A 24,643-nucleotide genomic window follows, 5' to 3' on the forward strand; every position below is an offset into this window, starting at 1 on the left:
TCACACTTTTTGCTAGTCTTCTTCCTCCTTTCCACATGTCTCAGCTATTCCGATACTTTGATCCACCCAATCTGTCAGCTTTCCAACCCTACTGTCCACCTCACATCTCACTACTTATCCTCACCCCTACTACACTTCTTAACCATTTCAAACACATTTAGGTCTTTTCATCCTCCAAATCACAAATCTGCTTCATAGTGCAATGAGCATAATCACTCCTCGTACAAACTTTGTGTTCATCCCTGGATATCTACATCATGGCACTTCATTCTACCCTACAGACATTAACTTGTCTCCCTGGACTATTTTTCCTTCAACCCCCAATTAATCAGCAGCACTTTTTCTGCCATTAAATCATTATTACAAACTATTTTGTCTTCGATATGCTGGAGGAAAATTATTTTCCTCCAGCATATCAAATTCCTTCCCAAAACCTTTGGGCTGCAAATCTGCTCCAACAGTCAGAGGAAAAATAGCCAAGTGTAGTGCCTTTACTCTATAATTCACCTTCACCTCCATTCCTTGCTTCATACAACCACAACTACTAACAATAGTAATAATACATACCAAAATGCCCTTTCCCTTTCATGAGTGGGTAGTGACTTAGTCAAGGTATAAACCCATCCAACACACATTTGTTTATCCTTTTATTCTAGCTTGTGGATGAAGGGTTATCCCTGTCTCCTGTTCAATGCTCTGATCAGAACCAATGCCACTAAACATTAACTCCACAGCAGGGCCAAACAGTCCAACCTTCCCTACTTGTATGCTCACCTGGTTCACTACAAATAAACTCAAAATAGCCCCGAACTAAATCAACAGCCACACTTTTCACCAATTGGACAATGGAACACAAATATATACCACACCACTTATCAACAATGCTCTCATACCACACACATATACACCCAAGATTCTTGGCATAACATACAATACATCCATGTCATTCAAACAAAATATCACAAACAAGGATTAATGCATTTAAATCAATTGCAGGAACAACATTTAGACAAAACAAAGAAACTACCATTACAGTATACAATGTGTATGCTCAGTGATGAATTATGCAAGCACCATATGGGCCCCTAATCTCACACACAACACCCTATAGATCATACAAAAACAAAGCCCTAAAGACTAGGCTGCACAAATACAACATATACAGGCCATTTAAGCCATGAAATGAAAGTCCTCGAAGTCAAGGATCACCTTAACATGATAGGCACAGAAACACAGCACACCCACTACACTGAATAGCAAAAACCCACACATGCCAAGAAACATCAAAACAATACCCAGATACCTATATCACACACAAATACTCTCTTCTCTTCCTCCACAACCACCAGACACCATAATCATATCAATCACTGATCCACCAACAACAAATGTAATGACAATACATTGCTGCATGCCAGATCCCCTAATCTCCATCCTTCCGAATCCTGCCTCCCCCAAGAGGAGAATCCACTTGGCCAGACTGCAATGCAGCCACCATCCAGCCTTTCTGAGCTACCAGAAGAGGCTGGATGACTTCACCCCATACAACACATTATGGAAGACTGCATTGTACACAATAGCTCAAACCAATAACACAATATACACTACACGGGACTGGTGGGAAAACCCCATTACACCCATGGCATTGCTTAGGGAGATATGACTGCTGAGTCAGACAGTCTAAGGAATGACAATAACAAAAACTTGTAAACTCTGAGTTTACAGCACTGACAATAAGAAACCCCTTTGGGCTGAATCAATTTACTATCCATTAATACTCTTCATTCACACCAACCTTTTACCCTCCCCATCCCTATTCAACTGACATTCCCCATGTACTTAAGGTCCCTTTCACCACATCCATTCAACACATTATTAGTCTTCCCTTCAAGTTCACTCCATTCACTTCTGCCTTCCTCTTTTTATATACTTTTCTTCACTATCCATATATATGCCATCCCAGTAATATTTTAATCATAATGAAAATAATAGATATACATATACATACATGTACCAAAGGTACCCAAAAAAAAACAAAAGCATAAAAACCACTCCCACCCATTCCATCCTCACATACTCCACTCCCATCCACCCCTCTCCCTCCTTCTTATCTTAGTTCCTCCGGGATGAGAGGTCATCCCTGCATCTCCCTAACTGCCCTGGGTCAGAAGCAGTGTCACAAGACACAGCACATCCACAGCAAGGCCGCTTCATTAAATCGGCGACCCCCACCTTTCCATCCCCTCATGCAGAAATGGAGAAGACTGGGAGAAATCCCTTCAGGCTGCGTCAATTTATTTTTCTCATGTACTCCCTCACCCCCACCCTCTCCCCCTCATGCATCACAGCATCATCCATACACAATCATTCTCCATTCACCTCTATCTTCTGTCCTCTCCCATCCTTCCTCTACAGACATTCCTCTCTTTCCCAATGCCCCTTTTACCCCATCCATCCATCTCATCCTTGGTCGCCTCCTCATGTTCATTCCTACCTCTGCCTTCCACAATTTTATTAATTTTTCTTCACTCTCTTTCCATGTGTCCAAACCATCCCAATTCTCTTTCATCAACCTTATATCCCAACTCCCTTTCCACCCCTGTTCTCCTCCTCGCCTCATTTCTCACTCTATCCAGCCTAGTAACCCCTATCATACTTCTCAGGCACTTCATCTCAAACACATTCAAACTACTCCTCTCTTATATTCCACGTTTCTGTCCCATACAGCTCTGTCAGCACAATCACTCCTTCATACAATCTCTTAGCATCCATTCCCAAATATCTATTTCTCATTAGACTTTTAATCCCCAAAGGCATTTACTTGCTTCTCTCAATCTACATTCGTCCGCCACTCCTAGTTCTATTCTATCCTTCACTTCCTCCTCTCACAGCTTCTTGTACTCCTTTTCTTTCTCATTTAAGCAGTTCACTTCAAGCACCTCCCTTCCTTGTCCTTTTTTCTCCATCTATCCTTCACTCTCAACTTGCCTTTCACCAAAAAATTATCTGATATTCCCCCACTCTCTCCCCTTAGAGCATGTACATCCTACTATACTCCTGGTTACCACTACATAGTCCATTAATGCTCTACCACCCTTCCATCCACCACCTTTTCCCATGTGTACCTATGCTTGACTTTCTTCCTAAACACTGTATTTGCTATGATCAACTCTCTAGACATCTCCAACGTCAACTCTCCACTACGATTTTTTCATGAACTCCACACTTACCAACCACTCCATCTATTGGTTCATTTCCTATCCTAGCATTAAGGTCTCCCAATACCACTACATTGACATTTCTCCCTAATCCCTCTATGCACTTGCTGAAATCTATCTAAAAAGCCTCCCTTTGCTCTACACTCTTCTCACTACCAGGCCCATATGCACTTACAAAAACCCACATCTCCCTCCCAAGTTTCACCATCCACATTACTAATATAGCCACTCCTTCTCTCCCTTGTCCTCTCTTCACTACCGAGATCCTCCCAAACTCAAGCTTGCCCCTCCCTTTCAACTTAGTTTCACTCAGTGTCAATATATCCATCTTCTCACAAACATACTGCCTATCTTCCCTTTTACTCTCATCTGTACCATATCCACGCACATTAAGACCCAAATCTTAGGGTACTGGTTGGAAAACTCCTAGACCCTCTTATGCCTTTACTTTTTTTTAGGAATGTCCCCTTTGGGGTTAGAGGAAGACAGATGCTTAGTCCTATCCCTGTCCCATTTTTGTCACCTCATACGACTCAAGAAGAAAGACTTGGTGGCAGTATTCTTTTACCCCACCACAGGGTTCGGCAAAATGAGAAAATGAATATTCAGAGAAATGGTACAGGATAGTAACAAGTGTGGACAGCATAATGGAGGGACAGTCACAGTATAATAGAGTATCATCATTTCTCTATGAATAAATTCCCTCTACCACAGACAAAATGTTTGGCTCTTGTCCGTAGGGGCACCCCATATAGACCCTAAAGTATCAGCTGCATGTTACTTAGCAGCTTTTTACCCCACAATAACATGCAGCCAATACCCAAGGCAGTGGGCAAGATTCAGGGATAACCCATCATCCATGTGGAGCCAAGATAAGAGGGAGGGAAGGGGGTGGATGAGAGTGGAGTATGTGGGGATGGAATGGGTGGGAGTGGTTTTTATGCCTTTATTTTTTGGCTACCTCCCATGTAAAGAGAAAAAAGCCTTGTATATACCAGCAAAGAAGTTTCCTAGCCATTTCTTGTTATTGTAGATTCATTATTTTTTTGTTACAATATGTCTAGGGACAATATCAAATGCCTGCTTATCCCTATTACCATTCAGGATACCACCCAATATTAAAACAATATTGACAGAGAAAAGGCCTGGCCACAGAATCAAACTGCCTTAAATGCAACCAATACACAAAAGACACTATACATCTTATCCTACAATGTATTTCTTCCTTGAGTGACTTGTGGGTCTGGCTGGTGGAGGACTGATTAATACCGGTTAATTGGGAGCTGGAGTCTCCTACAAGAAAGACCCAAGACAAAGGATCAATTGATTGATCTTCTTTGATTTCTTAGCGAGTCCATGATACAATGGAAGGTACAAGCTACACTAACGGGTTTGTAAGTAATACAAAGATGAGAAGAATAAAAGATAAGGAAAACTGCAAAAACAATATCTAGACACTATAAGCATGGTGCCAGCACATACTTTGCCTTTTCCCCAGCAATAATGATGTCCGTCATCATTGCAAGTTCACATCCTCCTCCAAGTGCATAGCCGTTGACAGCAGCAATAATGGGCTTCCTTATATTTGCTACTTTGTTCCAGTTTGCCAAGAAATTTGTAGAGATTGTTGTAGAGTAATCTTTGTTAGCCATAGCCTTTATGTCAGCACCTGCAAATCAGAAGATAAAAAAAATTTGTACTTCAAAAATCATAACTAAACTAGTCCAGCTACAATGTGCTGCATGTATTTTACATTTACCATTAACCACTTTACTTTACTTATAGGTAAGTTCTCAGTTACACCATAAATCTATTCCATATTTGTCAATTACTATTAAATTCAACTTTGTATGCTGCACAGACCTTCCACACATGGGTATAGGAGAGCTCACATATATGATTGGTCTATATTAATACCATTATACGTCACTATAAACTTGGCCAGTTTCACTTTTACAATCAGGCAAGCCAAGCAGTCATTTCCATCTTTATAGGTTATCATTACACATATTTCTCCCATTAAATTACAAGCTTGCTATATAATTGGCTTTTATATCATGTAATTCAACCATATAGGAATGGAGTCCTGCATCAACCCTGAATGATGCATGCAACTTACCAGCAGCAAATGCTTTCTCACTTCCTGTCAGCACAATAGCTCCAATATCCTGATCAGCCTCAAAGACCTCAAGAGCCTCAATCAATTCCTTTAGAAGTGGTTCAAACAGTGCATTGAGGGCTTTGGGTCGGTTCAAGGTGATAATGCCCACATTCGAGTTCTCGCCCCTTTTATCGACCAGAATGTATTCATACTCAGGTGCTGTTAAAAAAAAAAAAAGTAAATAAATAGAAATTATGCAATCAAAATTTTACATACATATACCAAAGGCTTTTTTTTTTCCCCTTATATGGGAGGTAGCCAAAAAGAAAAAGGCATAGAAACCACTCCCACCCATTCCATCCCCTACATACTCCACTACCCTCCACCCTCTTCACTCCCTCACATCTTTAATAATATAAAAAGATGATCAAATAAATTATGTCAAACACCTGCATGCATGAGGTGGTCTTGCAAGAGGGACATCAGTCCTCATTAGGCTACCTAACTTCAAATTCCATAAATTTCTTTAATTCTATTTGGAATAGGACACTGTCTTTGGACTGGGCTCAAGATCTCACCTTTAAATACAAGGAGAGCTAACAACTAACAAATGTTCCCCTTCTACTACTTTCAGCCAGTGACACAAAGTCCCACACATTGCTCCCAAAATTTCCTCCCAGAGATCTATGGAAGGGCCAGAGAACCACATTCAGCTATTGTTGGGTTGTAGGTTTACAGTCAACAAAACTATGCAATGACTAACAGGTTCCTCCCAGCTTCTACCAATTATTGTCTCTTCAAATGACAAAATTAACTCAAAATTGCAGTCTTTCACATGAAATTACTTATCTTCATTCCTTCATCATTATGCCTCCATGTTTAATAAAGTAGCCAGACACTAGCCATGATAAAATGATCATCCCAATAGGATCAACCATCCAAGCAATTTAAGTGCCTATGTGGGTTAACTGCACAATAGGGTCTGTTAAACCTGTGGTATGCAACTGTTCGAAGAGACAGAGTCAGAAGAAGGAAAATGCAATGGATAACTGACAACTGTTCTGTATTGGTGCACCAAGATTCACTCTAACTGGAAATCTAAATAAAAAAAAATCCTTCTCATAAACAAAGCCCAGAAAAGTGCAATAACCCAACCACATAGGTAAATGCCCTCATCCTCCTAATAATTTGCATTTACTTACAATAAAGTGGCTAGGAATGGGAGAGTAGCATCATCACCCTTTCCATGTGCAGTTCAATGAATAAAACAGGAAAGGAATATACAAACATATACCAATGGCCTTTTCCCCTTTACAAGGGAGGAGGAAAAAAAAAAAAAAACACTCCCACCAATTGCATCCCCAATGGCCTTTTCCCCCTTACAAGGGAGGAAAAAAAAAAAAAAAAAAAACACTCCCACCCATTGCATCCCCACATCCTCTACTCCCATTCACCCATTCCCTCCCTCTTATCTTGGTTCCTCCTCCTCCTCAATGACGGGTCATCCCTGCATCTCGCCCTCTGCAAGGTGGCTTCACTTAATTGGTGACCTCCCCCCCCTTTCCATCCCCTCATGTAGAAAAAGAGAAGACTGGGAAAATAGGAATAGCCATATTTATTCCAATCAGTTTATATCGACAGTAAGTTTTTTGAGGTGCTCACCTACACGATATAGCGATAGAAAATTAAATATTCAACGTAATACACATTTTTCTTGGCAGAAACCAATAACAGATAAAGATATATAAAGCTATACACTAACAAACGAAGTCATGACTACTGCTTGAGACGCCATCTTTGTTTTGACAGATGTGGAGGTAAAAAAAGAATTACATACATACATATACCAAAGGTTTTTTCCCCCTTACAAGGGAGGTAGCCAAAAAACAAAGGCATAAAAACCATTCCCACCCATTCCATCCCTAATACATCCACTCCACTCCCCTCCACCCTCTCTCTTATCTTGGCACCTCCTGGATGACGGGGCATCCCTGTATCTTGTCCACTGCCCTGGGTCAGAAGCAGTGTCGCAAGACACAGCACATCCACGGCAAAGCCGCTTCATTAAATCAGTGACCCCCTCTCCATCTCCTCATGTAGAAAGGGAGAAGAAAGACAGAAACCCCTTCAGGCTGCATCAAAATTTTTCTCACACATACTACCTCACCCCCCATCTCCCACCCATTCCACCTCATGCATCACATCATCCATTTACAACCATTCATTCAACCTAGCCTAACCAATTCTGCATTTAGTAATGCAGTACTTGTAATTCTAGATGTCATTAGGGTTGTTGTCGTCATCATCATTGATGTTGACAGTTGGCTTTGGCATCTGATTGAATTGCGGAGTGTACAGGAGTTTCATAGCTTGAAGAAAAGCATGAGGCTCAGTTCGGTAGCACTATTTTAAGAAATATGTATTGTGGTTATGTCACTTGGTCTGGGAGAACACCCAATACACAATATCAATGCTATAGTCATATTGGCATTGACGGGACTGGACAAATGACATGGAATTTAAAACTTATCACAACTCTGGTAGTGTATTTGCTTTTAGCAAGGTTTTTTATATAGATTTCGGCTAAAAAAAATCATATGTTCAGGTAATAAAATTTACAATATCAATATTTAATTCTATGTTGCTATAATAATGCATAGGTGTGCAGTTCTAAAGCAATACCATTTGTATAATTTCAAGGAAAGTGACAGCTTGTCTATCATGCTGGTAGACTGAAGAAAGAAGTTATTGTTAGATACTAGGAATAGAGATTCTACAATGTCTCAATATACTGACAGTCTCAGTTACTATCTTGCATAACTGATCTTGCAAGTTGAACCCATGGGGGTAATTTGTGAAGTTTCATCTCACCAACTATTGTCAGTTATACTAACCCAACTGTGGGCGAGACAAAAATTCACAAATACCTCATGGGCCACCGAAAGGATGTCATAAGACAGCACTGGACCTTTCTTCAAAGGAAAAGTCTGTATCAGTCTAAGAAGCCCCATCCCCTATAAATTTCTGCCAATAGGCAATACTTAACTTTACCTAACATATCCTAACTGAAAATAGCCTTCCCCTGCCCAGTCTAAGAAAATTACTACTCTCCATATTTCAGAACCACAATAGGGCAAAGAAAATTTCAAAATTAGAGAGCTAAGATTACTTCAATTCAAAATCAAGTACCGGTATTGGAGTTGGCAGCAACATTAGTCCTATTCATCAAGGTCGGCTATGCTAGAAATTCTCTACCCCAAATATGCCAATGAAAATATTCATGAATCAACATTGCATTTTACAGTTTCTCAGTGACAATACTGTCTACCGGTAAAAGCGGATTAATCTATGCAAGGCTACTGTACAAATTTCCAATTGAATAAAAGTGCCAAATAATTACACTGTATTGAACGCAACAACTACTACTGGAGCCCATGAGCCAAATCCAGTTTATTACATCATCCCTGCGGAAAAATAAATATGATTGCCACCTACCTGAGCTCATGAGTCGAGACGATAAAGCCGCTAAAGAACCATTTTGACTTTGAAAACAAGTGACAGGCAATGAAGTGCTAAATCTGGTAACTTTTTGGGCGAGACGAACGGCCGACCGTGCTACACCTGCCATCTTGTTGTTGACTGCCGACTGCAGCGCCGACGGCCGACGGGCGACGGGCGATGCCGCCGCGTTGGCTGCAAGGTTGATAGGCGATAATTTAGGAATAGGACAATATGTCCACAAAACAGGACAGTCTGAGCAAAGAAGGACATGCACTCTGACATAAATGTTCGCAGACAATATACAGGTGAGGAACAATCAGGAGGCATATAGCGGCGACCGAACTCGTTATTTTTGCCCTGTACACTTGGACTGTAACAGTCACTGCTGGAAATCACAGAGAAGTGCAGGACTCGAACCTCCAATGAGAAAGACAATATAAATGATGTGATTGTTACATATATACACATGGAGCCAAAAGGAGAAAATGTACATGTAGGGGCGATGGTCAAGCCATTCTAAAGGTAATTTAAAAAATGACAACCTTCCATTATTGTACAGGATAATGATTTCGCTCATCTTCCGAGCAAGCCCGTACCGAAACTGTCCAAGTTTCCTCACGGAGGTATAGAACGGCCTATGCAGGCACCCCACGGCAGGGTCCCGACATGGGTAAGTGCAGACCTGGGGCGAGTCGAAAAGTGCTGCCCCCCCCCCCACACACACACACACCACCACTACCACCACCACCTTCCACATCTGATGGTCACTAGCTCGATTCACATGTAATATTCATCCACAAGACAACGTTTAAACACACATCATTCATAAACACAACTCATGATAAATAAATCATGCATCTAAAAGTACATTAGAGGGAGTTTGCTTTAACTTCTTTTCACCCCTGCCCCTCCCCTTGCCGGGGCCCTGCCCCACGGACATTAGAACTCATGCCTCAAGCCCCTCCCACCCCCATAAGCGGCCCATACACTCACAGGCAAAGACTATGAACTGAGGAAACATAATGCATATGATGTAGGTACTAACTGAAAAATCAATAAGAAAAGACCCCTCAGCAACAAGGGAAACAGTAACGAAAAAACAATAATTTGAGGAGCTCTTTCTGAAACAAAAAGGTTTCAGAACCAATGAAATCTGGTGGGGTTTGGTGCTTCCTACCTTAATTTTAGCTTCTCGAGGTACCGTTATCACACTACTACTATTGACACTATCCATAGGCCTAAACAAACTTTCAAATTGTATTTCTTCTCAATTCAATCGCTGCCCTTGTTAAGTATGACAATGTAATTTGCAGTTATGTTTGTTATAATAATGTAGGCAGGCGGCCATGACAGCGTTCCAAAGAGTCCATTCAGGTTGTAGTATATGTCGTTGTCAATCAACCTTAGTGTCCCAAGTTTACAACTCTCTAATATTATATTCCCTATCTATGTGTTGTTTTTTCTACGTTCTGTATATAGTAAAGGAAGCTGTATAGTACAATGGGTATCACTTAATAGGATTATAACAACGATTACCCACACCACCCCACTTGTCTCACCTGTAACGCCTCGTATCGGCGCGGCAACATGGACAAGTGTCGCGTGTCATATGATTTATTCAAATAGTTTTTATAATCCTAAAATTTGGCACTTGTTGTACTATACAATACAGCTTCCTTTACTATATGCATAAGTTAAATATTCATTTCACATAACAAACAGATGAGGAATAAGGGAGAGGCATGTGCTAAGGTTGATCTGGAAGAATGGTTCGTAGTATATCACGACGCATGCCACAATCTGAACGGACTACTTGGAGCGCACAGGCTTAGTTTTTCAGTCGCTGTACTTGCCTTCCGCATGCACGTGCATTGCATTACAATGGACCTACTAAAGACAATAACTGTAAGAATGGTTCCTCATCCATTCGTAGGCAATTAATCTAGTCGCCGGGGTACCTGTTTCCACCGCCAAAACTGCAAATAAAGAGCATGGGCAAACAGATGAAAAAGAAAATGTGGATATTTTGAGTCAAACTTAATATTTTTTCACGTAGACATTTTAGCTATTGGCCTGTGAAATACAACAGATTTCAAATTTTCTATTCAATGTCCCCATTGTAGAAAGGATAAAGGAAAAAAACACATTTTGATTATTCTAACGCAAAAATCGTCGATTACGGTAAAATATTCAGAGCTTCTTTGACCTCTTTTCTATTATAATTATTTTGTCAGCCTTGTGGGCGGCAAGTCCAGGCTCGAATCCCTACCCCATGCGAGGGCTCTGGTTACTTCAGTATGTTTAACGAGATAGTCTTATTTTTTGCAGCCACTCCTTGGCCCGCATTATTCTCTGCCTTCTTTCTGTATTCAATTACTACTCCTATGGCTGTTATAGCTAGAAATTCTAATTCTGCGTTGTCCATTGCAGAGGCCGTGAAAATGTCGTCAACATACCTGAACCAGATGAAACACTTTCACAGTACTCCAAGTAATGATTGGCCCAAAACAGGAAAAAGGTCAGAACCCATGCCACAACAAATGTTCTTTTTCCGACTATCAACCCTGGGTATGATTTGGTTCAGGTATGTTGATGACATTTTCATATTTTGGTAAAAAAATTGGGGTCTCTTTGGTGATTTTTTTTTAAATAAATTGAACCAATTAGTTCCCAGTCTCAATTAAATTCAAGGTTAAATGGAAGGGAGAGGGAAAGATTCCTTTTTCAGACATTAATAATGAAGAATGGGAATAGGCTTGCCTTCACGGTTTTTGGAAAAAACACCCATTCAGGCAGTTATCATTTTTAGTCAACGTCCAGATAACGTAAAAGAAGTGTAAACTCGAGTCTTTTTATCCGAGCATTTAGAATTTGTAGCCCCCAATTTTTAGATCAGAAACTGAATTCCACCAGGTCCCAACTGACTAAATTAGGTTACCCTTCGTGGTTCCTGGATAAAGTCCTCAACTAGGCCAGAACCAATTTTTTAACACCCCACTCCACAGGTCCCTCACATTGGCGGAGGGGGGTGGGAGAATATGCCCGGGGCGGCACATAAGGCTGACAAAATGATTATGATAAAAAAGGTCAAAGAAGTCCTGAATATTTGAACGTAATCGATGAATTTGGCGTTAGAACCAAAGACTATATAGGAAAGATGGGAAAGCTTCTATCTTTTACTAATAAGAAAACGTCATCCATCCAGCGTGAATGCGCGCCATCTATCGACAGAGCCGCAAACTATAAATCGGAAGTGGCGTAGTGCGCTTTCAAATCATACTTAACTTGTATTATATATAGTGTTTATGGAAATTTTAAAACTGATCCTTTCGCTAAAATAATCAACATCTCGAAAAAGTTTTACTTTATCTTTATAAAATAATGAGTAGTAATTTTATGACTTTTGCATGCAAACAAGACTAATATATGCTTTACACACATGATCATATATATAAAATCAAAAGTTGGTAAAATACTTCTGCACAATGCATCATCCATTACTAAATATTTGAAATTGAGTAAACAGTTAAAACTTAAAAGGTTATTTTAGTTATATTTATCTTATTTCTGTAATATCATATTTTTCTTGTTTGTGCTTGTGCTTATGTTTGAACTTTGTATACTTATTCAAGTATCTGTACACAAATTATACAAACAAGGATAGTAAAAGTTTGGTATACATGAGATTCTTTTATTTGCAACAAAGCAATACTGTCTTGTAAAGAACATATACCAAACAAACTAAAAGAAATAACATTATTCAACTTCAAAAATGAACCATACATCAGGCAACCAAAACATGCAATCAGATATTAAATACCAAACAAAACATTGGAAAATCAGTAATCAAAAACAATAATATGAAACAAAATTAAACAAAGAAGCAGACATAACATGCATATTAAGCAAAAATAAAGCAAAAAATGTGAACAGAACAAAGGAAAACCCCAAAAGCAAACAAACAAAAATATATACATATGTAGCAAGACAGGTACTGTATTGTAAAAAACATAGACAAAAATAAAAGGATGAACATGCAAGAAATAAGTCACAAAATCAAACAAACAAGATTTGCAATCATACATAAAATAATTTTGCAGAGGATAAAAACATAACTTCTTTGATCAAATTACATGGAAATCACACATTTTAGAGAAAATAGGTAAAATAATGCAACCATATGCTAGTTTTTTATATGAAATTATGCATTTGAGCAAAAACCGTCCTTGTTTGAGATTTGGTCGCCTATGAGTGAGTCGGACGGCATTCGTAGCTGCGGTTGGTAATTTTGCAGAGCATAAAAACGTAATTTCATTGATCAAATGACATGGAAATCACACATTTTAAAGAAAATAAGTCAAATAATGCAACCATATGCTAGTTTTTTTTATACAAAATCGTGCATTTGAGTATAAACCGTCCTTGTTCGGCGTTGGTCGGCTATTAGTGAGTCGGACGGCATTCGTAGCTGTGGTTGGTAATTTTAAAGAGGATATAAGCATAACTTTTCTTTGATCAAATTGCATGAAAATCACACATTTTATAGAAAATAGGTCAAATAATGTAAACATATGCTAATTTTTATATAAAATTATGCATTTGAGCAAAAGCCGTCATTGTTTGGGTTTGGTCGGCGTTGGTCGACTTAGGTAATTTTGCAGACGATAAAAACGTAACTTCTCTTTGATCAAATTACATGATAATCACACATTTAAAAAGAAAATTGGTCAAATAATGCAACCACATGCTAATTTCTATATAAAATTATGCATTTGAGCAAAAGCCGTCATTATTTGGGTTTGGTCGGCGTTGGTCGACGTTTAGTGAGACCGTAAAAGAACAAGCATAACACAGAGAAATCATTCAACAAAAACCGTTAAATTTTAAAACTACCAAAGAACTTTAAGAAGCAGTCACAACCTACCAAAAAAAAAAAAAAAACATACATGCGATTCAACTTTTTTTTGCTGTGTATTTGGCCATTTATTCAAAATTAAGGTAAAAGTTTATAACTTTACCACATAAGCTAAGAACATGACATAACTATATCAAAGTTGCTGTGCCTGCCTGGGACTGCCATAAAGATATGGTATGAATTTGACATGATCAATTCATATTTCTAGATATTTGTAAGGTATTCATCTATAATTTTCATTTCCAAGCTAAGTGACACTGCACTGAGTCTGACATAAAGATAAAGAAGATTTTAACTATGTTCTATTTTATTCCTCCATTTTCTGTTAAAGTTTCCATGTATTGTGTATGTTGAATCTCTTACCTTTCTCTATCTTTAGGAAAAACTTGAAGTATTAGATGGGGAAAGGCATTTTTTTCTTTTTGCACACCACACATGGGTGATAGTTCCGCCCACACTCCATGATTGAATGTCCCGCTTAATTGTAAACAAACAGACGATGCAGTTAAAACTGGTGATTGGCGTACACGCCATCTAATGAGAGAGCCGCACAGTAAAATGTATGTGGACGATGCGGCTCTCCGTGAGCTTTCCCGTCTTTCCTATATAGTCTTTGGCGTTAGAACCAACAAAATACTATTTTTCCCCTTATCCTCTCTGTAAAAGGAACAATACACATTTTAAAATATATCTAATTATTTCGCAAGCCAATATCTAAATTAGGCAGTAAGGGATGGTGGATGTGGCAGGGGCTGATGGGGCGGACGTCACTAAGAACTTTGCCCCGGGGCGGTGTTACCGAGAACTTTGCCCGAAGGTCTCTATGCCCCTCCAATGCTGCCAAACCTTTATCAGTGGCGGATCCAGGATAAGAATTTGGGGGGGGGGGGGGGCTAACCTGAATTCCTTCCTCTGAGTAGTCTGATGTATCAGAAGTCTGGAATATACTTAATAAGGTTTTTCAGATTTTTCTGTATTTTAGACATATATAATAGAATAAATATTCGTTTTATATTGTTACACGCTTGTGCTAGTCAGTGATAAGGCACTGGCACGCGTATACTCTCGCATAGACAGAAATTATTGTAGGATCCGTGTGTAGTGTTAGTGCACATGGACTCATGGAAGTAATAAAAAATAGAAGTAGCTTCAAAAACAGAAATACAAACAAAAACGTGTATAAACTTCTGAACCTGTTAATAAAAGTATTTAAATTACATTAATAACACATAGCATTGTTCATGGGATCTCACACGAACATCAGCCTCCTGTTTTTTTTTTTTGTTTTTTTTTTGGGGGTTGGGGCAAATACACTGATTACACTGTCTATTTCTGTCAGAATCTTTCACCAGTTGTGTCGATTCTTGACTGTCCATTCTGGTCATTCTCCCTTCCTCCACTCTTCGCGCTTCGGAGTTTGAGTTTCGAAGTTTCGGAGGTTTGAAGCTTCAGAGTTTCCAAATCTTGGTATTTGATGCTTCAGAGTTTCGAACTTCGATTACACAAATTGGTGATACTCTCGCAAACCACTTAGTTTCTTCAAACTGTAATTGATGTATTAGTTAATGAGCTGTTTATGTATATGTATAATTCAGCCAAATTTTATGAGTCACAAGTGATCTGTGACACTCGCCCACACAAAAAGATATTGTTCCACGTAATGTCTAACCAATTACTCCAGTAATAATTACATAGAGACACTGATATGTAATTGAATTGAAATCTAACTGCACAACTATAATATTCTATAAAAGTACAATTACTACACTTTTACGTCTTTCTCGAGCAGTCGGGACATCAGGTCAGCTCCAACATTTGAACTTCCTTCGATGTACCGGATGACCACGTTGAACTGCTGGAGGTACAATGCCCACCTCATGATTCGGGCGTTGGCGTTCTTGGAGGTCCTAAGGCTCGAAAGAGGCAAGTGATCAGTCTCTAAAATAAATTTATCTCCGTAGAGGAAATAATAATACTTTTTGATGCCCTCTACAACTGCAAGCAACTCCTTTTCCACCGCACTATAGTTCAACTCCGCTGGCTTCAGCTTCCTACTATGATAACTAACAGGAAAAATATCCCCATCCCTTTCTTGCATCAGGATAGCTCCAATGCCTTCTTGGGACGCATCGGTCCGGAGGATGAAAGGCTGGTTGAAGCCCGGTAGTTGAAGTATCGGCTCCTTGCAGAGGAGGTTCTTAAGCGTCGTAAACGCTTCCTCCTGTTCAGGCCTCCATGTCAACTTATTAGGAGCATTCTTGTTGAGAAGCTCTGTGAGTGGCAAGGCGAGGACAGCAAAATTCGGAATGAACCTGCGGTAGTAGCCCACAAGTCCCAAGAACGATCGGACCTGTTTCTTCGTGGTCGGCCGAGATGCATTCTTGATCTTCATTATCTTGCTATCCTGGCATCCACATCGTCCTTCGCCTAAGGTATGTCCCAGGAACTGTACTTCCTGTTGGAAAAGTTCGCATTTAGACGGCTTGACTGTCATATTCACTGAACTAAGTCTCTTAAGTACCTTCTCCAGGATCTCCAGATGTTCCTCGAAGGTAGAAGAGTGGATGAGTATATCGTCCACAAAAGCTTCCACTCCATGGATGCCGCGCAGAACTTGACGCATGGCACGGTTAAAAACTGCTGGGGAGTTGGTAAGTCCAAAAGGTAGTACTTTGAACTGGTAAAGTCCGTTGGGTATTGCGACTGCCGTGACCTGTTTGCTTCTCTCCTCCAGCGGAATCTGGAAGAATCCTTTCGCCAAATCCATCTTGGAAAAGATTTTGGAGTTGGCGGCCTTTGCAAATATTTCCTGCTGATTGCTCATTGGCTCTGCATCCACCTGGGTTACTGCATTTACTCCGCGGTAATCTCCACAGATTCGTACACCTCCATACTTCTTGCGTACAACGACTATAGGACTGCAGTAGGGAGACGATGACTTCTCTATGATGCCTGCAGCTTCCATGTTGTCTATCTCCTTCTTGACCGCATCCACCAGACGAATGGGTATCGGGTATGGCTTCAATCTGACGGGTACGCTGCTCGTCAGCTGTATTTCGTGGCAATCCACCTTGGCGACTCCAGGCTTATCGGAGAACACTGCTGAATTTCGCTGGAGAATAGAATTTATACGTCTCTTCTGCTCTGGACCAAGCCTCGGAGGTACTTGCACATCCTCCACCGTTTCGCCTTGAATAGCTTCACGGGTAAGGGGTGCGCAATCTGTCAATTCCTCAACCTCTGGTATAACCACGGCAGCAGAGACCATCTGCGACTGCTTAAACTGGCCTTCGACAATCTGCAGACACTCGTACTGTTCAGGTGATAGCACACGATCTCCCCTATTCAGCAAACATTCTTGACCAACTGCCGAACATGTAACTTGAGGTGTGTAATATTTCTTCAGCATATTAATGTGGAACTTCTTTTGGTCTGGTCCCACTTGCACCAAGTAGTTCAAATCATTGAGACGTTTGACTACTTCAAAAGGTCCTTGCCATTGCGACAGCAACTTGTTGTGCGCGGTGGGTAGAAGGAGGAGGCACTGGTCTCCTTCCTCGAGGATCCTCAGCTTAGTTTTCTTGTCGTAGTACGCCTTCTGAACTTCCTTAGCTTTCAGTAGCTCTTGCTTTGCTACTTCACAGGTCTCTCGTAGTCGTTCAGCCAAGTCCAGCACATATGCGTAAGTTGTCTTCACTGCGGGGTCAGGCTCTTCTTCGTCCCAGAGTTCTCGCAGTACTTGCAGAGGACCACGAACTGACCTGCCGTAGACTAACTCAAATGGTGAGAACTGTGGTGAAGCTTGGGGTACTTCGCGGTTGGCGAATAGTAGAGGGACGATAAATCGTGGCCATTCTTAGGTTGCTCTGCTGCCATCCGCTTCAGCATCTTCTTGAGGGTGCCATTGAAACGCTCACAGAGTGGTAAGGGGTAGTCCTGAGCCCTTTTACAGCCAGTAGCCTCAGCAACTCTTCCATCATGACTGAAGTGAACTGGCTCCCCCGGTCGGACAACACTTGCTTAGGAATGCCCACGCGACAAAAGATTTCGAACATTGCTTCGGCGACAGTTATGGTTTCAATATTGCGAAGGGGTACTGCTTCAGACCATCTCGTCGCGAAGCCCACGCAGGTAAGGGTGTATTTGGCTCCGTCAGCTGCCCTTGGAATGATAGGTCCAACGATGTCCACAGCCACTCGCTGGAATGGCTCAGAGATCAGAGTGGTGCAGGCTTCACTCGGCCGCGATCTGTAGTCATCCTCACTATCTCTCTGCCTATCCCAGGCCAGAAAAATTGAGACTGAATTCTATCTTGAGTTTTCTGTACTCCCATGTGTCCACCTAGTGCAGCATGATGACCCAGCTTAAACACTGCCAGGCGGTACTTCTCTGGAACAACGAACTGTAGTCTCGAGTCCCCGCTTGGATACACCGTACTGCGATAAAGTCTTCCCCTTTTCTTAAGGAATCTGGTTTCCGTTCCCCGAGAAGTTCTGCAATGTCCCTCTAGAACCTTTTTACAAACCATGGCAAGTGTGGGATCGGTCGTTTGCTCGGCAACTACGTCCTCACTATTTGCAAGATCTGAAACAGATGAAAGTATCAAAGGTTTTACCTGGTTGGTTGCTCTGGCGGCTCCTCTGGTAACCGCCGCTGCACAGGTTTGGGTGGTGTCTTCGTGTGAGCCGTAGCTAAGGGGCAGATCACCCGAGTCCCGTTGATAAGACTCACGGTTACATAATTTCCAGTGTAACTGTCAGGCGTTACAAGCCTCTCCTTGACACAACACCCCGTCGATCCGTTGTCCCTTAAGACTTCCGCAGTGACACCATTTACCTTGCCAGGCTGAACCAGGAGCCCTGTACCTCTGAGACTAGAACTCAATGCAGCTGATAAGTACACGTGTTGGGGAGTTGACACGGAACCGGCGGTGACACACTCTTCTTGCGGAATAACCTTTGGGGAAAATTCCTCAGGTGCTCCTCCGTGGTGTACTGCTGCTGCTGCAGCGTGCTGATTCTTCTGACCCTTGTGACCCTTCCAACCACCTTGAGAGTAGGGCTGGTTCCTCACTTGCTGTGGTTGGCTGTGAGGAAAAAAAAAGATTGAGTAAATCTTTGTGGTTTCGACTGCTGTGGAGATGACTGGTAACTTATTGTGGTGTTGGGCTTGCGTGTTAGACCCTTGTGGTGTCTGAGAATGTACAGGGGGAGGCAACTTCTTGTGAAGTTGTTTCCTCGTGTGGTACCCGTAAGCTGCGAAGTGTGCGTCGGCCAGGTCAGTCATTTGCTGGAGGTCCTTTACTTTCTGTGTCTTGAATTTAGCCACCAGCTCCGTGGGACACGACTTTTCCAGCTGGGTGCGCAGTATCAAGTCGCGCAGACCCTCGACAGTCTGCGGAGTCTCGTCCTTTTCCATCCAATGGTCCAAGTAACTCTTCAATCTAGCGCAGAACTGGGCTACCGTCTCCTTATCCTGCAACATAGCTCGCTGATATTGGTCACGCGCATCCTCCAATGTCTTACCATAAGCTAGAAGTAATGCTTTCTTCATACCTTCATAATCTCGCATTGAGGAGTCAAGACGGTGGATGATGTCGAGAGGTTTCCCGTCGAAGAGGTTCATAAACTCGACCTTCTTAACATCTTCGCTCAATTTGTACGTAGTCGCCACCATCTGGAACCTGTCAATAAAAGGCTCAATCGCTTGACCTACCTCATACTTTGGAATGTTGAGCCGGTGTGTAGAGAACTGGGTGTGAGCAACAGGGTTGACACCTGGCAAGCTGGTACCATCGGTCTGAGGTTGGGAAAGTTTGAGCTGTAGCATCTCCTTCTCATGCAGCCGTTTCTCCTTTTCATGTTCCAACTTTAGTTTCTCGAACTCTCGTTCCTGCGCTCTGTCGTTCCGAAGTTGCTGTTGCCGTTTTCGGACGTACTCCCGGATTTCCTCAGTATCCTTATACCCCAGGGTTTCCGCCTCACTCGTCAATTCCTGCACGGACATGGCTCTCACACTTTTGTAATCAACTTCAATGTTACAATAAAAGTTTTACTGCCAGAGTGTGAATAACGCACAAGAAGGCCCCACGATGGGCGCCATTTGTGTCAGAATCTTTCACCAGCTGTGTCGATTCTTGACTGTCCATTCTGGTCATTCTCCCTTCCTCCACTCTTCGCGCTTCGGAGTTTGAGTTTCGAAGTTTCGGAGGTTTGAAGCTTCAGAGTTTCCAAGTCTTGGTATTTGATGCTTCAGAGTTTCGAACTTCGATTACGCAAATTGGTGATACTCTCGCAAACCACTTAGTTTCTTCAAACTGTAATTGATGTATTAGTTAATGAGCTGTTTATGTATATGTATAATTCAGCCAAATTTTTACGAGTCACAAGTGATCTGTGACAATTTCAATATTCATTTCATTGTAAACGCCGAGTAGCGCCAGGCCGTTGAGGCTATCTTGACCCATAGTATTCCTTAGGTAGGTCTTCAGTCGCTTCAGGGTTGAAAATGAACGCTCGGCCTCTACGTTCGAGACTGGGAGCGTGATCAAAACTCGGAGGAGCTTGGCCAGGTTCGGATACATTCGGGTCTGGGCGTGGGCAAGGGCATCTCCAATGGATTCGAACTTCATTGTTGTTGAATACCAGCGCTCTGCTTCCACCTTCACGAGGCTCAAGGTCTCGATGTCAGCCTCATAAACCTTTGCCGCTTCCAGTACAGCAGCAACATCTCCGTCAGCGCTGCTGAGCAGATTCTTGATCTTGAAGCCAACAGGAATAGTATCATTCCCGAACCGGGTCTGCAGCTCAGTCAATACATGGTCGAGGAATGGGACATATACACAGTGGCGGCGCCAGGGGGGGGGGGGCTTGGAAAAGTGGCCAGCCCCCCCCCAAACTGAAATGAGCAAATTGAAAATTTAAAACACTCATTGAAATAATTTTATTAAGTGGAATTTTTAATTGCCAGGGCTAAAAATTTGTCAGCCATCAGTGCTAGCCCAACCATTAACCTCCTCCCCTTCTGAAATGAGGATAATATATGTGTATTATCATATTACTATTAGCCCCACCAAAAATTTGCTCAGCCCCCCCCCCTTAGCCTCCCCAACTAAAAATTCGTGGCGCCGCCGCTGCATATACAGATCTTCGGTAATACTCCCTCAGCTTCTGGAAGAGTAAATTCGCTCGCTGCGTTTGGCGCTTGCAAACTCGAGGTACAGGAATGGTGTCATGTGATGAACCGATCTCCTGGAGGAGCCCCTCTGCATTCTTGAAGATGTTCTGGAAGCTGGTCAGTGCACCTTCCCGGGTCTTGTTTAGATGCGTCACCACATCACCAATCCTAGCGTACGCTGAGACTAGATCGACCATAGGGGACTGCAGGGCTCGGCTCGGCTCCACAGTGTGAGCTAGCACAGACTCAGCGACGGCGAGACCAATCAGAAAGCGCGGCTCTCGGATTGCTATTAGTAGTAGTCCCGCCGTCGCGTCCGAGTTGCTCTCGTTTTCCAGAAAGACGGCAATAACTGGCAGGAATTCCATAAACACAATGACTAAGTCGTATCGCTCAACCCATCTAATAGTGCAGAGGCTGACCAGAAAGTACTAAAATCGATTAAATGAAATCCTTACAATGATTCATGGAAGAACAAATTTGGGGGAGGGCTTCAGCCCCCTCAGCCCCCCCCCCCCCTGGATCCGCGCCTGCCTTTTATCACTCCATAGTTGGGGTGGGTGCCACCCGTGTGTATGTAATTATTAATATTATTTTATATCTATATATATATGTCATTTATTTCATTATACATTTATCTATTTATTTATTTATTTTTATATATTCATCTGTTTATTTGTTTTTTATAGAAAGAATGATTCCTAGATTTATCTCATATTGTTATTATAAAGGATTATAAAGGATTATAAAGGCGGAGCATGCCGACAGGAGACCTTTTGGTCCATATCTAGGTCGGATGCGAAAAAACATAATAATAATAAATGAATAAATCAAAACTATAATAATGTAAATAACAAATAAAATACATAATTAAATGCATAGGTATAGTTGAATAATAAAATAGCAGGTAAATAGTAAATAATAATCGTAGATTCTTCAAGAAAAAAGATTTATGTCACATAGTGTTCTGATGACGGCCACACGATTTCATTCAGGTGAAGAACTTAAGTCGTTTAGTTCGGAGACCATCTATCCTTTAAGTATACTCTAGAAGTCTAGATCTAACTAAAAAGATGCTTTGAAGACTTGTGTCTATTCCAGAGAGACTCAGTGTAGCTTATTCGTAGATTCTCCTTCAGTTGAGGGAAACCAATTTTACCTCTCCGTTTAAGGAAAGAGGGCGAGGTAACGCCTCCCACCCTTGACCTCCCTCATGGCCGAGGCCACGAGGAGCTCTCCACATCTGCATCGGCTGAGACAAGTGCTTCCCGGCCAGGCCGGCCCTCGGGAGGAAGCGGTGGAGTGGGGGAGGATGGAGAGGGCAAGGTCTGAAACCCCCGTCGCGGAGGACTGCGATGTGTCCACTGGCTTGCGTCCGCGGGTGTGTTCACTTCAGCAACGTTAAGCAAGGAAAGTGTCGAGCCTGGACGCTACTTCCGCGTCACAGACGCCTGGCCTTGACTCATTTACGACCTGCAGACACTTCTGTTGTCTGTTGGTCTCCAGAATCAAATCAAGAGGTTTGATGACATGGGCAAGAGATTGATGTAATTTAGCATCAACAATGTGAGGTGTGGTTGGATAACATTGTCTGTTGTTGGCAGGAAAAGAATATAAAAAGGTGCATCACAATAAGGTTACTGAATCTTCTGGTACTCAAAAAAAAAAAAAAAAAAAAAAAAATGAAGGTCATTACCATACTCAAGGAGTTGTCCATGACAGTTTGGACGTGGTGCTTTGTCAAATGCTTTTTGTAAATCCATATAACCAAAAACCGTCCACCATAGTGTCTTATATGTAACTCTAGGGTAGAAGGCTAGAAAATTTTAGATATAAAATTTCTTAGCTTTGCTTATAATCTAATATCAATAAATCTATTTTTTTTTTATTCAATCGATCTTTTCGTAATTATTTCTTCACGTAAATATCTTTTTTGGGTGACATCAATTCTCTTTGTGTGTGGAGTATTTATTCACAATGACATCAAGAACTTTGTCCAGACCCATAGCTTTCGTTATCTCTAGTCTTGGATTTATCATGTAGAACAGTCATCATGATGTATCCTTTATTTTAATAAATTTCGACATATTATCTTTGCTTCTTCGATATTCACTTGTATAGTTACTTTAAAGAAAATATTCTCTCCTCTATGTGCGTATGTGTGTGTATGTGTGTGTGTGTGTGTGTGTGTGTGTGTGTGTGTGTGTGTGTGTGTGTGTGTGTGTGTGTGTGTGTGTGTGTGCGTGTGTGCGCGTATATAAATGTGAATCTCTATACATACACAAACAATCAATTCTCATTTGTAGTCATATTTGGAAGACTGGTAGAGCAAGGATCCAAGTTACCTCTTTCTTTCTCCGAGTGTGTGTGCATTTACGTAAATTATTGTAATTTACGTTGATATGATAACACAATCGGGACTGCGATAAGATGTTTTTTCATACGAGATAAGCTTTTTATTTGCTTAGGCTGGTTTTAGTCTCCGTTTGTGGCATTGCGAAAGAAGTTTGATGTACTGAATATAATTCAGTCTTCTTCCATTTCTTATCGTTTTCATTTATCTATTCTCGTCTTTCTACGTTTTTTTATTTTCAACAGCGCAGACATCTATATGCATGTTGGTGGGTTTTGTATTTAGATTGAAGACTGAACATAATATAAATTTATTCATATGCAACTTAATTTGATGCTGGTCAGGAAGATACACTATATACTTCAACCCTTTCGCGATACTTTAAGACAATAGTAATTCTCCTAATCACATTTAGATTAGTCAATATTCACCACAATTCTAAGTCTATCAATACATTAAAAAAAACGTTATGACGTCATCTACGCTCTGCCACTTACAAGTGGGCAAAGCGTTGTGACGTCATCCACGAACGGCCAATTACAGCGAGGAAATCGTTGACATCATCCACGCTCCGCCCCCTAAGTAAATATTGTGTGTGTGCGTGTGTGTGTAATTCGCCATTGTCTTGGATCGCTTGTTGGACTCGTGATCAACAACTACTACCCTCCCGGATGAGAGCTCAGATCTCATATATGACCAATCTAAGGGTAATGCTGTGACCTCACACACACACACACACAACTCCCCACCCACGAGAGTTGGAGTAACGACTCGCAGCGCAACGATACTGAAATTATTTCCACCCTGGGCAGGAATCGAATTTGGACTACCGTAGTGGCGGCCGCGATCGCTACCACTGCGCCACTAAGTCGTGTGTGTATTTGCTTAGTTGTATTTACCTACTTGTATTTTACGGGAAGGGGAGCTTTGCTCGTAGTGTCCCGTCTTCATATCTCATTTTATCTAAACTGTTTTTAAATTCATGTATTGTTTTGCACACATCACTTTCTCATATAACTTGTTCCAAATGTCTATTACTCTGTGGGGAAAGCTGTTCTTTTTAAGATCTCTTCTATAACTGTCTTTCTTGATTTGCTTTCCGTGTCCTCTTGTATTTCTATCATCCCATTTTATTAGATCATCTCTATAAATAGTTGCTATGCCTTTCATGATTCTATAAATAGTTATCAAATCTCCTCTCTCTCTTCTTTGCTCTAGTGTCTGTAGTTCAAGTTTTGCTAGTCTCTTCATATGATAGTTTTGAGAGTGTTCGTGCCAATTTTGTAATTGCTCTTTGTATTCTTTCATGTTTTGTTATACATTTTTTTTGTACTTGGTGACCACATCGTTGCTGCATATTCCAATCTTGGTCTTATCAA

The 24,643-nt window shown here is 41.4% G+C and overlaps 1 protein-coding gene across 1 annotated transcript in view; it reads right to left on the reverse strand.

The window, feature by feature from the left end:
- Echs1 (Enoyl-CoA hydratase, short chain 1) overlaps positions 1–24,643 on the reverse strand; it is a 39,010-nt gene that overhangs the window by 4,761 nt on the left and 9,606 nt on the right. Inside the window, exons 2-4 of the mRNA XM_076198665.1 lie at positions 8,815–9,012; positions 5,338–5,538; positions 4,701–4,887 (exon numbers count right to left, since the gene is read on the reverse strand). Of these exons, the coding sequence (XP_076054780.1) occupies positions 4,701–4,887; positions 5,338–5,538; positions 8,815–9,012 (586 nt within the window). The remainder of the gene's footprint in view (positions 1–4,700; positions 4,888–5,337; positions 5,539–8,814; positions 9,013–24,643) is intronic.

This window comes from Oratosquilla oratoria, chromosome 15 (assembly GCF_046742065.1).
Source record: "Oratosquilla oratoria isolate Oo_2021 chromosome 15, ASM4674206v1, whole genome shotgun sequence".
NCBI classification, from domain to species: Eukaryota; Metazoa; Arthropoda; class Malacostraca; order Stomatopoda; family Squillidae; genus Oratosquilla; species Oratosquilla oratoria.